The sequence below is a fragment of the Carassius auratus genome, chromosome 1, assembly GCF_003368295.1.
Source record: "Carassius auratus strain Wakin chromosome 1, ASM336829v1, whole genome shotgun sequence".
NCBI classification, from domain to species: Eukaryota; Metazoa; Chordata; class Actinopteri; order Cypriniformes; family Cyprinidae; genus Carassius; species Carassius auratus.
In genome coordinates this window covers 14,764,906-14,782,179 of record NC_039243.1, presented here as the reverse complement: position 1 = coordinate 14,782,179, position 17,274 = coordinate 14,764,906, and the positions used below count along the sequence as shown (strand labels likewise).

Sequence of the window (17,274 nt, the reverse complement as noted above, 5' to 3'; positions counted from 1 at the left end):
TTGCTATTTTTGTAATAGTGCAATTGAATTGGGACCAGTGACATTTCACTGTGACAATGAGCCATTTTATTTTTCAAATATTTTCTGTCAGTTTCTTTGAATGCCTTATGTCATAAGACAAGAGTGAACAGGAAAATCTTAAAAACAAATATCACAAGAAACTTCACATAGCATGTGGTATATTTCACAGAACACTTATTAATGAATGAACTCTGAAAATACATATTTGAAACGAAATTAGTTCTTATTTTCATAAAACATGCACAACCAGCATACGTAATGACACTTGAAACAAGGACCACTTCAAGAGCTGAAAGGCATCTTTGAAGAGAATGACTTTATGGTTACTGGGAAAAGAAATTAAGATATGGCTTTTTAAATCCTCTACTGTTTGACATTAAAATCATTGAAAGGTTCTCAAATCTCAGTTGCCTGTGAACAACTGGAGTAATTTCCCTAATTTTGTCAAACCATTTACTGCTTTGGTTCATGGTGACATTAAGACACTAGTCTGAATGACTTTAGTAATGGCAGCCAGTGATGTCTGCATAGGCAACATAGTTGAACACAAACATGAGTGAATGTGCAATTCATACAGGCATTGTTACTGTATATAACGTGATCTAATCAGCTTCTTTTCTTTTAAGAGATACTCCACCCCAAAATGAAAATTTTGCCATTAATCACTTATCCCCATGTCATTTTAAACCTGTAAAAGTTTTGTTCGTCTTTGGAACAAAATTTAAGATATTTTGGGTGAAAAGCAAGAGGATTGTGACTGTCCCATTGCCTGCCAAGTAAATGACACTGTTAAGGTCCAGAAAAGTATGAAAAGCATCGTCAGAATAGTCCATCTGCCATCAGTGGTTCAACTGTAATGTTATGAAGCGACGAGAATGCTTTTTGTACATAAAAAAAAAAAAACGATTTTTATTCAATAATAAGTCTCCTCTGTGTCTCTTCGCATCACCGTAGCACCATTCTGGAGAATATGAGCAGCTTACGCTCTTATGTGTCAGCCACCACAAGGATGTGTTTTCTACGTTTATTTTTGCTTTGATTTGAAAGAAAACAGTGCATCCTTGTGGCTCGGCTGGCACAGAAGAGCGTTAAGCTGCCTGGGTTTTGCTCATATTTGAATATGAAGGAATATGAGGTTTATCTGCTGAAGTACAAAAGCTTAGAAGCAAATGAGCAAAACAGACATTAGTGGTTAATGGTTGAAAACAGAGGGATAACTTACAGTTTTAGTATTTGTGAAATGAACATCAAAATCTAATCAGCCTTGTCATAGAGAATACAGAAAGGTTCAAATAAAAGGTAAACACCACATTTGATTTGGTTAATGTTGGCATCCAGCTTGATTTTAAAGTCCTCATTGTCAACCCACTCATCATAAATACTGAAACTCTAAGAGAATCAATTTAAAAAGCCACATCAGCCAAGGTCACAAACTGGCTGCTATTTTGCATGTAAACTGAAAAAAAAATTATCTTGTGCATGAGAGAAAAATACATACTAACAAAAAATTAAAACACTTAAAACATTGACAATAGTTAATTCCTAAAAGTTTAAAGATTTGGAGAAACAAGGGTTAAAACAAAAGAAACTGTGAACTGCATGTATTTAGTCATCACTGTCAAACCCATAATGACCTTCAACAATACATAAGCAAGAAAAAAGTGAATTTTATGAATATTTAGTGTCATGCTCCAAATTCCTCAGTCTGTGATGACTGTATGCCTCCCAAACCACTGGAAGTTTCCAATCCGGAATAGTTGATTGAATTAAAATAAATGACAATTCTGTGCCTGTAGGACAGAAATAAGAACAGAAGAAAACTATATTAATGAAGCATGACCAAATAAAACAAAAGTAGTTTTGTCACTCTAGTCAAATCTGAGCCCTCCTTTTAAAATACCTTGATAAAAGTGAGAGAAAGTTTGTGTCCTCATTGTCCAAGTTGTCACACTAGTAATTCACCTCAGCATTCTGGAGTGGAGGAAACTAATAACACACTAGACCTCAAGAGAGAACACAAGCAGTAACCCCTCCATAAGGCAATCCCAGCAGGAACAAGTGCCCCAACATCTCATGAGAAAATACACTGCCAAGAATAACCAAACCAGCAGGTGGTAAACCCCATTTTCCCACTCATAGCCCGGTCTTCAGTGACTGCTCCACAAACCTGCTCCTTTTATTTTTTCCTTCTTCTTGATTCATCTTCTAGCCCACTCTTTTTACTCTTCATTTTCTTTATTAATTTCTCCCTCTCAGCGTGAGATGTGCTGGATGTAGCAAAAATCTATTCCTCATCATCAAACCTCTAACAACAGAAGCTATGCAAATAAAATCTCTACTGACAGCAATTGTTCAAAGACTTTGTCTGCGAACAACCACAAAGTTTGTCTCTCGCTTCCCAATCTTCCTTAATGCAAAGCCGGCTTCAGTGAATGTGAGCAAATCGATCTCATTCAGAATGCAGAATTCTGCACAGCAATGGTGAGGTTTCAATAAAACCTCTGTCCATCCTTCATTCCCTCTTCATATAACATAAAAAAAAAAAAACTGAAAGCAGTCTACTACAGCAGTTCCCTGTTAGAGTCAAATTGAAGTCTAAGGGCCAAAACCTGCCACAATGTGACGCAAGGCACAGTGCAATTGTGTTTGCTAGTTTCAGTCCAGCATGTCGTTTAATTAGCAATTGCTTTTGCGCCCATTTGTGCGCCCATGGGCGTGCTGGTCTAAAAAAAAAAAAAGGTGTATTCAGGTGCATTGCTGGCGCATTGCTGTTTAAAGGAGCTGAAAATAGACTGCGCCATAGACCAACTCAAACCTGGTCTGAAGTCTAAAGTCAATGGCACAATATATATATTTTTTTGTTATTTAAAGAGCGTAGGCTACATAAATATAAAATATTGTGTAGCCTACATAAATATAAAAATGTAATGATGGATAGTCATTGCATGTATTAGAATTAGGCTATTTGCAATTCAGCCTATTACTACTTATAATGATGAATGAAATTGTCTGCCTTTCCCGTAGATCGGTTTCTTCGCTTGAGAAGTGTTCAGTTTTTCCGCCAACAAATTCCGCCATTTAAATAGCAATCTGCCCTGGCGCAAGCGCATCTCGATCTTAAAGGGAATGGGAGAATGGGAGATGTCACTCTGGTTGGTTTACTGAACGTTATGCCCATTACTTATTAAGAGAATAGGGACAACCCAAAAATGTGCCCAGGTGCACGAATATGGAGTCAATTTAACGCCGTATATATACGCAAAAAAATGTACATTTTGCATAATGAAAATAAAGTTTTGCAAAAGAAAATTAAAGAATTGAGGAAAATAAATGAGCTTTTGGCAAACAAAAATTAAGAATTGCAAAACATAAATGGGTAACACTTTAGAATAAGGTTCCATTAGTTAATGTTAGTTAACTACTTTCGTTAACATGAACTAAGCAAGAACAATCCTTCTACAGCATTTATAAGTCTTAGTTCATGTTAATTTCAACATTTACTAATGCATTATTTAAATCAAAAGTTGTGCTTGTTAACATTAGTTAATGCACTGTGAATTACCATGAACTAACAATGAATAACTGTATTTTCATTAACTAACATTAACGAAGATGAATAAATACAGTAATAAATGTATTATTCATTGTTTGTTCATGTTAATTAATACATTAACTAACATTAACTAATGGAACCTTATTCTAAAGTGTTACCCATAAATGAAACCGTGCGAAAGCAATGATTTTGCAATACATATTTTCCATGGTCATATCTATTAATTTATATGCAACACTGCTTTTATTTTTCGTGTCAGTCTAGTTTGAGCTTGCGATACCATTTTTCCTTTGCGCTTCACTTTTCTGTGCGTCTATCTTTGTGGCACTGTTTTGACGTGGGGGCAGAGTCAAGGGACGGGGGCATGAACAACATGCCTCCCTGGAAGTGACCTCATCGCCCCGAGCCGCAGCTCACTGATCCAGGTCCTGTCATGATGAGAAGAGACTTTCGAGTGGATCATTTCTTTTTATTAAATAGCATTAAAACATTCATGTTTTCGTTTTATTTACTTTATTAACAAATGTATGTGTATTAGCAGCGTTGGCTCAAGTTAAAGAAGTTGTTAACATGAACATATGCTGTTTATTTCTCTTGATGTGCACACTTTTATAGCATTAAAATGTGTATTGTTTCATTTGGTTAACTGCAAGTGTTTGTTTAAAATCTCTTAACTTGTGGGAGGACGTCCCTTGACTCCGCCCCCACGTCAAAACAGTGCCACAAAGATAGACGTGCAGAAAAGTGAAGCGCAAAGGAAAAATGGTATCGCAAGCTCAAACTAGACTGACACACAAAATAAAAGCAGCGTCGCAGATAAATTAATAGATATGACCATGGAAACTATGTATTGCAAAATCATTGCTTTCGCTCTGTTTCATTTATGTTTTGCAATTCTTAATTTTTGTTTGCAAAAAGCAAATTTATTTTCCTCAATACTTTAATTTTCGTTTGCAAAACTATTTTCTTTTGCAAAACATAAATTTTGTGCGTACATTATTGTTAAAATAGGGCCCTAAATCTTTTGTTGGACATGCACCACATAGGTAGCCTACTGAAACCTTTTTCCACTGGTCAAAACTGTGCACATTTAAAAATAAATAAGAAAATAGAAAGATTATGATTATGCAAGCTAGACAATACTGTATATATGCTATAATTTGGAAGCTAAAGCCATGGAAATACAGAAATCCAGCAGGTCAAATTCACAGTAATGCTGGAAGTATTGGAGAACAACCTTCAAAAAGTGGCAGCAGGGGAATTAACCCCGCTACCCTCAAAGACAGGCAAGAGGCATGAAAGTATCTTCAAGGATTTCCTGATTTTCATCTTCAGGCGGATCTACTTCTTTTGTCTCCTCAGGCTCATGTCCCCCTAGTCCTGTTTGATCTGACTCTGATGAAAGGCTTCAGAGTATATTTACCGTGCATCTATACATAGTGTGTACCTACAACTGAGGAGATGAGATTTCCATCCTGTCTGCTCTTGCTGTGGTTCCCGCTGGCTCTCTCTAACATAAAGAGGACCGTGTTTAGACTGCAAACCCCACAGAGAGTTCAGTTAAGTTTTCAGTTAACCCTGTATCTCATTAGAAAAAAAAGTGAATGACTTTTTCATTCACATTATATGTGTCTAAAGCTGTTAAATGTTTGCGTTTATATTTTGCTGTTTTAGTCCCAGTGCTCTTGGACTTTATGCTGACACCTAACACGAAACGGGGTGGTCAATATGACCGAAATCTTATTTTATGATATGAGAAAGCCATCTTTATCGTTTGGTTTCTGTGTAGATCTGCGTTTGCCTCTCTCGTTGTTTAGCCACCATGTGTGAAATCGGTGGGCGGGGCTAAAAAGGCAGTGATACAGAAGCAGACATTGATCTTCTTCTGCGGAGGTGGGGTTTAACCACACCATTACGTCATAAAGTGGCATTCCAGAACGTTTTAGCAGACTGGCTTCAATACAAGCTGTTTTTAGACTAACGAGAAAGTTTTGAGTTTTGAAACTTACAGGATGTTTATATAGTACAATGACCTCTTTTAAGTCAAAACATCAAGGTAATTTTGATTTCTCAGTTCATGACCCCTTTAAATAATTTAACACGTTGTCAGAAATACTACAGAAATAATAAAATATAAAAATAGGAGCCTCAGTCCACTCCTTGTGGAGCTCTCCCAAGTTCTTGAATCGGCTTTTCCTGACAATCTTCCCAAGGCTGTGGTCATCCCTGTTGCTTGTGCACCTTTTCCACACTTTTTCCTTCCAGTCAACTTTCTATGAATATATTTTTATACAGCACTCTGTGAACAGCCAGCTCTTTCAGCAATGACCTTCCGTGGCTTACCCTCCTTGTGGAGGGTTTCAATGATCATCTTCTGGTCTTCAAGTCAGTAGTCTTTCCCATAATTGTGGTTGCATGTTCTAAACTATCCCAAGGGGTACACAGTATTTATACTCAAAATTAATCAAACTAATCAAGCTCAAAATGGAATATTCAAATTTTTTTGAGATACTGTTTTTTTTTCCCTAAGTTGTAAGTCCTAACCATCAGATTTAAAACAAAAAAAATCTCTTGAAATATTTCCGTTTGTGTGCAATGACACTAGAATGTAAGAAAGTTTGCTTTTTTTTTATTAAATTACAAAATATAAAGAGCTGCACCTGTAATTTCCTATGGAGTATGAGGCATATACAGACTTTTACACAGTGCTTACTCATTCTTCCCCAAGCATCTTATTCTGAAGGCTTACAGAAGCTTTTTGAGGTTTTAGGTCACACATACACCCACACATCTGAGGGTCGGGCTCTGTAACAGCCTTGATTGTACAATCATTCGGGTCAGTAAGAACTGACAATAATGCAAATGAAGCAACTTAATATCCAAGCCACACACCAACCCCTTACTAAGGTCAAACTCGAGAGACTCACTTGTACGTGATGCCCGCCAAGTTAAGCAGCCGTCTGGAGGCAGTCATTTCTGGAGTGCCATGGTATTTGTCTGACAAATAGATCACATCCTTTATACCTGTAAGGCAAAAATAGGGGATAGAGTGGGTCAGACAAAAGCACACTTGCACACACACAAACAAACAGAGTGAGAAATTTAAACAAATAGGCCCAAGGAGAACAGAGACCCAAAATAACCTGTTAGGAATGAACAAGAGTTTGTGCTCGGGGAGAAAGAAGGGAAGTCGATAACTTGTCGCTGCAGGCTCAAGCCAATATCAACCAATCCCAACTGAGACAAAATCTGCCCTGCTGGTGTCTTTAAAACAAGTAGTGCATTTGGCTGCACCCCCACACATCCTACTGACTACTCACAAGCAGCCCACATGATGCGATTCTATAAAGGGCCCCGTTAGCCAAGCTTTACAGAGAAATGAATGGAATATGGTGAAACCACTTAGACTCCCCTCTCGCCCTTAATGCTTTCAGAGGTGAAAAGAGAAGTCCAACATTGTCAACAGTTGATGCAATTGCACATGAATATACCAGAGAAAAACCACACCAACCCCCCAAAATACACACTGTCTCCATCATGCACTTTTATTTGCACAGGAGGAGAGAAGTGCTCTGATCGAAGGCAAAATGACTTGCACTGAGTGAATTCCACCTGGCATTAAAGGCTGTCATTACATGCATGGGGCCTCTCCATGGTATTACTTGAACAATTTTTGAGAGGGAACAGATGAAATTACCATGGAGCAGCTTGGCTACGCCATCTTAAAACCATTTTGTTGGTGACATTTTATGGTGCAGCAGGGGAAAAAAAGACTTTGTACATCCAAGCAAACACTCAAGTCATGTCCATTATATATATGAAGTGAAGTGAAGTGAAGTGAAGTGAAGTGACATTCAGCCATATATATATATATATATATATATATTATGTTCTAACTAAAAAAAGATGTCAGAAGAAATTGCAGTAGTTTCCATGTAAACACGTCTTTTCATGAAAAGAACATGAGAATAAGCATCGGAGCTGCTCAAAACACTTCCAAGACGACAAGCTGTCCAACAGAAGGGAAGGCTCTGATGGAAGGTGGAGCAGAACTCTGGAGATGCTACGTTCCCAGAATGCTCTCTGGAGATGAGGCGACAGTCCAGTCCCTCCAAAAACAGTCATAGGAAGTGACAAGATGCCAGCTGCTTGGGAACTGAACCCTTTAATTCCTCAGAGAAAGGAGAGGCACTAAAGCAGTGCTTCAGAAACTGATGTCGCCGGCACAGTGGAGCCAAAGTGCAGGGGGACATCAACATGGGAGCCAGGGATAGTGAAAATGATTTGGTGTCATTTCATTCTGTGAGACTGAAATATGGACACATTTGAACGGCATTCAAAAAGAGCAGAAACACTTTCTCACTGGAGGAAAAGCTACAGAATTAGATACAGAGGAGGAGTGGGGGGAGGTAATATCTGGGGTCTTCACTTTCTAATCTCATTTACTAATAAAAAAATACTGGAGAAAGTGCAGTGGAAAAACTTTCAATTATTTACGAGAAGAGTTGTCAAATGACCGACACGGCACACATTTAAGTAAAAATACTATTAAGGCAAATAAAAGCAGTGTCTCTGGCACAAAATAAAAATGCATACCGATGCCACCAAATTACTGGAAAAACCTTCATTCTAATAAATCCCTCAGGTTATAATTAAATTATGCTACAGTTTTCTGTTAGAGAAGTACAGACTAGCAATATCAAAAGATTTACCATGCTCAAATAAACAAAATACAGCCTGGTTGCTTTTATAAGAGAATCAATGTGGATTCGCATTCCAAGTCTACTAATATTCCCCTTTATCCTCATGTTTTTTCCATGCAGAGGCTTTTCTGTTTCCTCATTTTGTGGGGCTTTACAACTTCTAGTATACAAACACGGCCATAACACCTTCAAAATGAACAAACAGTGATGACACCCCTGACTCAATTCTTTTAAACTCAGCATTCAAACATTAAACACAGGCTTTGTTCAGCTCCATCTGATTGCCATCATCAGAGGGCGTTTTTTAATGAGGTCTGATATTCATTTTTAGCTTCATTTTGTTGCATCCTATAGAGTGCAAGGAGACGAAAGAGAGAGAGAAAGTGCTGTGTGTGTTCCTTAATGATGCTGGAACATTGAGAGGAGGCTGACACCCCGCTGAGAGATGGGCCAGGGCAAGGCCAAGCATCCTGAAGATCAGACAGCATCGGAGCGTGTGTCGTGCTATCTTCAGCACACAGCTTCAGTAGGCTTTGCCACAAGAGTACATGGAGGGGGATCAGGAAAAGCAAACCAAAGAAAGAGAGAAAGAGAAGATGAGGACAAAAAGACTTGGAGGGGAGGAGAGAGACTAGGAATGGGGGTGTTGAGAGAGTTCAACAGATAAGAGGAGATTGAAAATAACAACAGAGCAGGCTTTGGAGAAGGAAAAATAAGAGGAAGACAACCTGTCACCATGTAGGCTGTATCCAACCAGCCGAGAATGATCACAAAGAAGATGGCTGTTGAAAGTGATGCCCACTGCAGGCTTCTCAGTTTGGAATGGTGACAATAGAGAACCTCGGTTTCCACCTGTCTTATCTGTCATTTCATCTGCAGCCACATCAGCGCTGACTCGAAGGCTCAACTATCGGAGCAGAAATGCTGATCCTGATGTGCGTGAAGTGCAAAGATGGAAGGGAATAAATGGTGGTGTAATGAAATTCAAAGTGAATATGCCATGTTTGAGAAATGTTCTTATGGAAAGACTATCTAAAAGATTATCTATGTTATTGTGCATAGATAATATATCTCATATGCATTTGGTTGAGTTAAAGTAAATCTGCAGTAAAGTGCTTCATTGTAGGACTACTTCGGAGATTATCTCTTTAGCGTGAAAAGCACAAACAACAGAGTAGACATAACATTGTAATGAGAATAAAATGTTTTTAGAGTTTAATTGCAGTGTTTCTGCTCATTGTTGCATGGAGAGCGTGTCCACAACAGGAGTTAAGTTACATATTCAGAGCAGCACAAACACGTTCACTTGTGCATTCGGGTCATTTTGTGCAGATATAAATCGTAAATTAGGATTACATAGCATAGATAACGAAGTGTATCCTATATGAGATAATTCTAAGGAGTTAAATCTCGTTGATTAAAAACCCCCTATCAAAGTACTTCATTGTACTGGTGTTCTTGAGCACACGCAGCTCAAAACAGAAATGCAGAACATTAATAGCTATGATTTAGACTGTCAACATAACATTATAATTAGAGCAATATTGTAAAAAAATTTGTGAACTCTTAGGGTTTAGCTGACGTTTTCAGCATGTTATTACAAACAGCACATCCACAGAAGGACACACTCTGACTATGTAACAGTTCAAGTTCACCTGTGCTTGATTTGTACAATATAATCAGGGTCTGAATTTCACTGCGGGATTGCGAGCATTGTGCGTAATTCTACTCCTTCCCACAGGTTTTGCGACTATAAAGTGGGAAATTACCGCAAAATAGCAATATAGCATGTGGGATGAATCCAAACAGATTATCAGAGCAGATCAGTCATTTTTAAACTTTCTGTGAGATGGAATTTCACAAAAAGTTTGAGTGATTGGGATTGAATGGGACTGCTTTTTCTAGTTAAAAGTTAAAAGTGAATCTAGTGTTCTTTAGCATTGCTGGTGACATGCCATGAACCCCACCCACACTGCAAACAGAACAAAACCGTGATCAGAACTGAACAGTGCATATGGTATATTATTACACCGTGAATGGTAACAGGTGGCTTCATCCAGTGTTTGGTAAAGCGGACTTTCTGAATTGACAATCCAGACTGAAATTAAAAATAAATAAAATAACAGCACTAAACAAAAACATGCAACTAGTAATAGCAAAAATATATCAGCACCAGGTAAAATAAAAATAAATAAAAACTTTTGTCAGTTTGTTGTTGAAATATAAACATTTAACCGGTGGCGAAAATAAAAACTTCAACACACTTCAAATAATTTAAGCAAGTACAAAATATAAATAATATAGTGCATATATTTTCCTAAATTCACGCATAAACAGAAAACAACATAATTTGTTTTATTCTTAAATTTCTATATCAGTATAGATTAAAAAAGAAAAAAACATAAAACACTCGAGTAATGCTAACTGAACATCATTGTTTCTGGTCAACAATTTTGGCCCTCCAAAACTATTTCGTCCAAATTCGTAAGTTGCTGAAATTTTGGTGCATCACTGATTAATCTTCTAAATGCACAGTGTTGAATGAAAAAATCAATGCACATACATTCAGCACAGAATGATGTGTCGAAGCTATGATTAATATCTCTGCTTGACAACAAACTTGGATTGAGCTTTCTTAGCTCGTCAACAGTGTTCCACTCCACCACAAAAAAGGCTCCAGTCACCAGTTCACAGTTAAAAAGGAAAAAGATTTCAAAGCACGAGTCTGAACAGATGTCAGCTCTCCACAACATCACCCAGAAAAAGCCCTGTCTAACCACTCACGTTGCTCGCCTTAATTACTGAGAATGAATTGGCCCATCAGCAGTGGCATATTACCACTACACCACAAAACACGACACGTTTATTTTGGCAGAGCCTCAGCTCAAGGCAGAGAAAAGAGAGAGGGCATGTAGTTATGATGGAAGAGAGATGTAAGTAGTTCACACATTTACAAACACACACCACTCGTGTGTTTTAACTGAAAGCAGGCACACGCACAGCTAAGTGCAAACACATGATGATGATGATGATGATGATAATGATGATGCAGTACGATCAACCGTGGAAATGTGGGAGGGACTGAGCTCTTAAATCAAATTTATCATTGAATACATGTATATTACTTTTAATATGACTGAATTGTCATATTTAAAGGTAGTGAAACATTTTCAGGATAAACAACTAGCGGATAAATATCACAGGTGATTATGCTTTATAAATGAAGAGAAGCAGAAGTCGTGACTGCGATTTAAATACAGTTCATCACGCAGGCCCTATCTAAAGAGAACCAACACTGAACTGACTTGAGCTAAATAATAACACAATATCTGAACTCCACAATAGATTCAGCTATTCCTGTCAATCTCTGTGAAGCTGTTGACACAATCTGTATTATATAAATTATTATAGAAATACAGTTGCAAGATTATTAATGTTATTAATGGACAGCAGCGAAATACAGCACAGCTTTAACCAACATCATTCTCTCTGGTTGCAGCATATAAACCTAATCTTATATAAGATGAATGAGACATTATGTTCAGAGGGCAAAAAAAATCAAGGAAGGAAGGAAGGATAGTTAGAGGATTTATTTATTTTTTATTTTTTTGTATTTCTGCACCCTCTAGTGGCACAAAACTGTACAGAAACTTCATAAAGAATGAATCACAATAACTATTGCTCATACTTAGACATAAAAGTGTGCATACTGTGAATGACAATCAAGTTAGCCGCTCTAAAACCTGAACATTTAAATTTAGCAAAGATGCAAACTGTACTGTTTTGCATTTAAAATTATGGAAATGAAAGTATATATATATTGATATAGTAATGCCATTAACAATGTTTCATGGTTTAGTACAAAGTCTTGTACTTTTTTCTGTGTTACAGACTTCATAAATGATAAAAAGAAAGAAAAAAAGTATGATAATTATTCATAACAATGGTCAAAAACCTAAGGCCTGAGTTCACAGACAGGGCTTAGGTTAAATCAGGATTAGGCCATAGTTCAATTAGGACATTTAAGTAGCTTTTATTGATTTATAGATATAGATAGATTTTAAGATCAGTCAGTGCAAGTTACTTTCAGTTAGGGTTAGGGTTAGGTTTAAAACAGCCCACACATGCATTTTAGTCTGAGACTAGGCTTAAGCCTTGTCTGTGAAAGTGGAAGTAAAACAGTCAATTAATCGCCATAATCTCTAATATTTCTTAGACAATTAATTGTCAGACAAATTTTATAATCGTGACAGCCCTAGTTATGATGCTGTGAGATTGTTGCACATGGGCATAAGCTTTTTTTACATAACCAGTAAGACTACAGGTAAGCACTTAAAACCCCTGAGCAACCACATAGCAAAATGCTAAATCAGAAATGAAATTACAAATAAAATTAAAAAAAACAGTCCCACTCTGAAAACCTAGCCAACTGCTGCAGTAGCTACTCTGGACTGCCTGAACGCTTACATTTTTTTAGAGCATGTAAAAATCTAGTTATGACCTATTTTATGAACAAACTACAACTATTCTATATAAACAATTGGTTGAAATGGTTAAAATACATTTAATTAATAGTATTAAAAAACGCTTATCTTTCATCCATCACTTGTAAACATTGTAATACAAAAATGTACTTATATTGCTTGATCACAAAAAAGATAATCCAAACTATTGTCCTTAAAGCTGCGGTAGGGAACTTTTGACGCGCTAGCGGTTAATAAACAGAACTGCTTGCATCTTGCGGAAGAACATCGTAGCTGGAGCTACTTCTCTCTGTGTCTATGAAGAATCACAAAGGTACTGGGTTACTCCGCCGCGGTACCCCAGAAGCAATCTAAAATAGTCCGAATATAAACACTTATTATAGGTGTACCCTAGTGATTCAGGACAAGCTAAAAACACGGTTTGGAAAATGGATTCATAGTGTACTCGCTTATTATATACATTTTTCTACATTTTGAACACAAACAAAGTTACGGACCGCAGCTTTGATTGGTTATTTTTTACCGGGAGCGATGGAGTTTCTGCAAATGGCAATAGGAGCACTGGGAGGAGCCAGAGGAGCTTGATTTTTTTCACAGATTATCTGTCTCATATTCTACTGTCAGGACATAATGACAGGTTTAATAAATATGTAAAAAACATTTTTTTACAAAAGTTCCCTACAGCACCTTTAAGACTTTAGGACTTCCTACAGACTCTACGGTTTAACTTAATTGTGCCACATTGGTGCAGATGTGCCAAATTAATACTTTTTATAGAATTAATGTACCATCGCTCAGCATGAAATTTTGAAATCTTTACTGCCAAGCAAATGGGCAAAATTACCAAAGTGTCACAGGAATTTTAAACAAAAAAAGTGCAAAGATTTTGACTTTTAAGATTCTTAGTTCATCACTACCTAATCTAAAGGACAACACAAACATGCAGCTATTAACTTACAAAATGAAAAAAGAAATAAAAAAAGAAAAATTGCATTCTAGAGTAAAATTTAGCTTTGCAATCACAAAAAATAAATTACACTTTAGAATATATTAAAAGAGAAAAGGGTCATTTTAAAAAAAAGTGTCAAATTTTATCTTTTTATTATTTATTTTGATTTAATAAATGCAGCAGAGCATGGTAGACTTTTTTCGAACATATATATATTTAAATCTTACCAACCACACACTTTTGAAAGGAAGTGCACTGAATCTGAAGAACACAATCACATATGCACACATCATTTCAGATTAGCCCTCACCTTTAAAGACATGCCAATTCTTAAAAACATTAGAAAAACTTGGAATCACAAAGTCTAAAATCCCTGTGTCAAATGGCAGAGCATTCTGTATGGTTGAAAATCATTACACCACTGAAAGTTGGTACTACTAAGTACAATACAAACACATTTCCCATCAAAAATATTCTGACTGCCTTAGTTTTATACATTTTCGGCTTATTTTCAAACATACTAAACATCAGAAAAGTTATATCAATTAAACTAAAATATTCTACATAACTATCACATGAAAAAAAGAAAAAAAAAACGTGATAAAACTGAATGATGTCTGCGGAACCAAGCCAAAACCAATTTTGGTCACTTTTTGGAGTCCAACTTATATGGCTTTGTTTAAAAAAAAATTCTACATAAGCCTGACCACTTACAACAGAAACAAGGGAGAAATACAAGTCACGAACAGTTCAGAAAATCATCCAAGTGCCAGACTGATAAATCCTCTCCAAAGTTTGAACACCTTCCCTTTGGCAGTACGACCCATTCAAAGTCCCGAGTTGGCATGTGCCGCCTTTAGGAACGCCAGCTCCAGCTCATTTCCATTTCTCACACTAATAGCTGCCACAAAGTGACCTTGCCCATTCCCTCACTCAGCAGCTCCGCCTTTATCTCTCCCATCAGCCCCATGCAGGTGAAAACTAATCCATGACTGCCGCTATGTGCTCAAGAGAGCAAACACCTCGTCACACTGCATTAACAGACACCATGTGCTGCGTTGACAGAGCCTAAAATCTAAAAAGCCTTTTCAGCGAGTGTTTAATGTAGGTGTGCACTGACCTGCCAGTGTCAAACAGAGGCAGAGGGACTGATAATTATGGGTAACTGATTGCTGCAGTTCAAAAGCCAAAAACCCAGGGGTCAAATGCAGAACTCACCATAGGGGTATTTGGTGTCCAGCTTGTTATCAGCACTGAAAGACCATGGCAGCAGGTCATCGTCACAACCATTGGGCATGCCATTATAGCCAATACCCACTATCTTGTTCTCTTGATGCACGATACAGGCACCAACCTGAAAAGAAATTGAATTACAGCTTATTTTCCAAACATCTTTCACAATGAAGAAAGCATAAAGGCACAAGTCTGGTACTTATTCTAGTAATGTGGAGAAAAATAAAATAAAATGGTCTAATGATTTATGGGTCATACTGCACTTTTCCAATGACTTCCATTCTTACACATGCAAAAATGCTGAAAGTTGGACTTGTAACAAGATACATTTTAAAAACACAACACTTGTGGCAGGAAATAAAAAACAATACTAAAAGACTAAAATTAAGTCAAGCTCCTGACATGATTGGCTTATTGTATTTTACAACAAGACCCATCAAATTCATCTGATGCAACACAGGTCAGCAGACGAGGAAAGCAAAAGACTTTCCTGAGACGATGGATCGCTGTCAACAAAGTTCAGTGGTGTGAGTGAGTGGGGAGGAGGCTGACTGCACCCGCATTCTCAGTTCAATAAAAATCTTTTGTGTCCTAGATATGCAATCCGGCTCTGTGCCTTTAGGAATCAAAAACAGATGCATGCATGAACTGACTGAGGATCATGCTTGACTGAACTTCAATATTGCGCTTAAATATCGGGAGTGTCTATATTGGCCAGGAGGTCGCTGCACAGCAGGGGAAGTCTGAAACTAAAATATATGTTTTACAGTACATGGAACAGACAAGAAGACTGTGTCCTTTGATCAAAAGAAGCTGTAAGGTGTTTGGAGATCTTTGAGGTATTGTAGTACCAGGTACCTGAGAACTGGAGTCCTTGCTCCTCTGTGCTAATAAGAAGGCAACAGCCATGAAATAGTCCAGGTACCATTCCAGGTAGTCCTGCCTCTTCTATTACTATCTATTAGAACTAGGCTAGAGCCAACACTGAAGGCTCCTGTACTGGTCTTGTATGATGGTTTATATGGTTTAGTCTTTATTCTCAGTTTTGGTCAGTTTATAGTTGCTTAATGCTTATTTTTTCTTAAGGATGTAACAGTGCATGGTTAAAGCTGGTTGAAAATCAATAAAAATGTGTGACGATTCAAGTCGGTTGAGATGTTAAATGAATCACAATACAGTTTGGGTGGGGTTTTATAAGAATGTTTCTCTGAGGTGAAGTGAAAAAAAAAACAATTGTGAAATCAGTATCATGAATCTTATATTGTGAGTCGAGTAAATCATTACATCCCTATTTTTTGTTTTTGTTTAATAAAAAAAAAATACAACTTTTTTTAAGGTAATCTTAATATCTGCACCTTGCTCTCTAATTAACCATATCTGAAAAATCTACCAGGCAAGTGTGACTAAGAGCTTTCTATTAATATGAAAGTTTCCTTTTATCTCATGGTGAAGTACTACATCTTTACTTGTGCTGATCTTAAAACTCACATCCCTGACGCGCCAGCTGTCTACATGTGTGATTTGAGCGCTGACAGACATTATCATCAGATGGTTGTCCTCCAGGGCTTTTCATTTTAGCTTAAAGTGATATTACACCTTTTGCGACACATCTCAGTGACTGTCTTTGAAAGGCATGGGGATTTATGTGTGAACATTTAATGGACGTATCTGACTTGACTCACTCTTTATCCTAATGTCTCTGTTTTGTTTTTTTGTTTTTTTTTTAGCAGCTGTCAGAGTAGGTGTGTGTGTGTGTGTGTAGTAAAATACGAGGGTTGATGATGTGAAGCTAATGGGCAGTGTAGTCACACAATACTGAGGCAGTCATTAAACAGTTTTAAAATTGCCAGTTATTTGGGAGAGAAAAAAATCACACGATATAAATTAAAATACCATGGGTTTCAGATTTTCCTTTCAGATCTAATGTGATTTGATTTGTGATGATTATAAAAACTGTCTCTGACTAAGCACTGATTGTGTAGTATGCCCACTGCCAGCTTACAGGGCTGAATATGGTAAACACGACCACAAGAGGGCAGTTAATCCTGATGTTCATGTCAATCCAATTTACTTTTTCTGAATTTATCAACTGTTTACATGCAAGAACACTGAATTAATAGATCAAGGCATTAACTGTTTGGGGCAATGTGTCAGAAGCATGCTGTTTCTGTAAATCTATGCCCTTGTTGCATGCACAAAGTGCACCGTTTTGCGAAATCTAATGCAACTCACAGTCCTGAGTCTAGCGCATTTTTCATGAACACAAATCTAAAGTCATGAAAAGATGCCTGTCCTGACAAGTGTTGTTTTTTCGATTAATAAACCTAAGTA

General features: G+C 37.2%; 1 protein-coding gene across 1 annotated transcript; it reads right to left on the bottom strand.

The window, feature by feature from the left end:
• Window positions 1-983: 983 nt before the first annotated feature.
• Window positions 984-16,516, bottom strand: LOC113109152 (deoxycytidylate deaminase-like). The gene is made up of 5 exons (XM_026272741.1): window positions 16,481-16,516; window positions 15,802-15,891; window positions 14,929-15,064; window positions 6,502-6,598; window positions 984-1,811 (listed from the first exon to the last, which is right to left on the bottom strand). Exons 1-5 carry the CDS (start codon window positions 16,514-16,516, stop codon window positions 1,706-1,708), a joined length of 465 nt encoding a protein of 154 aa, XP_026128526.1. The 3' UTR covers window positions 984-1,705.
• Window positions 16,517-17,274: the final 758 nt, after the last annotated feature.

Bases quoted from the DNA above. Each gene is read 5' to 3' on its own strand.
- LOC113109152 (XM_026272741.1), bottom strand. From the start codon at position 16,516: ATGAAAAGCCCTGGAGGACAACCATCTGATGATAAT. The intron at 6,599-14,928 runs GTGAGTTCTGCA...TTTGCCTTACAG, and splicing joins GGACACCAAATACCCCTATG to GTATAAAGGATGTGATCTAT. The intron at 1,812-6,501 runs GTGAGTCTCTCG...TCTGTCCTACAG, and splicing joins TTGGCGGGCATCACGTACAA to GCACAGAATTGTCATTTATT.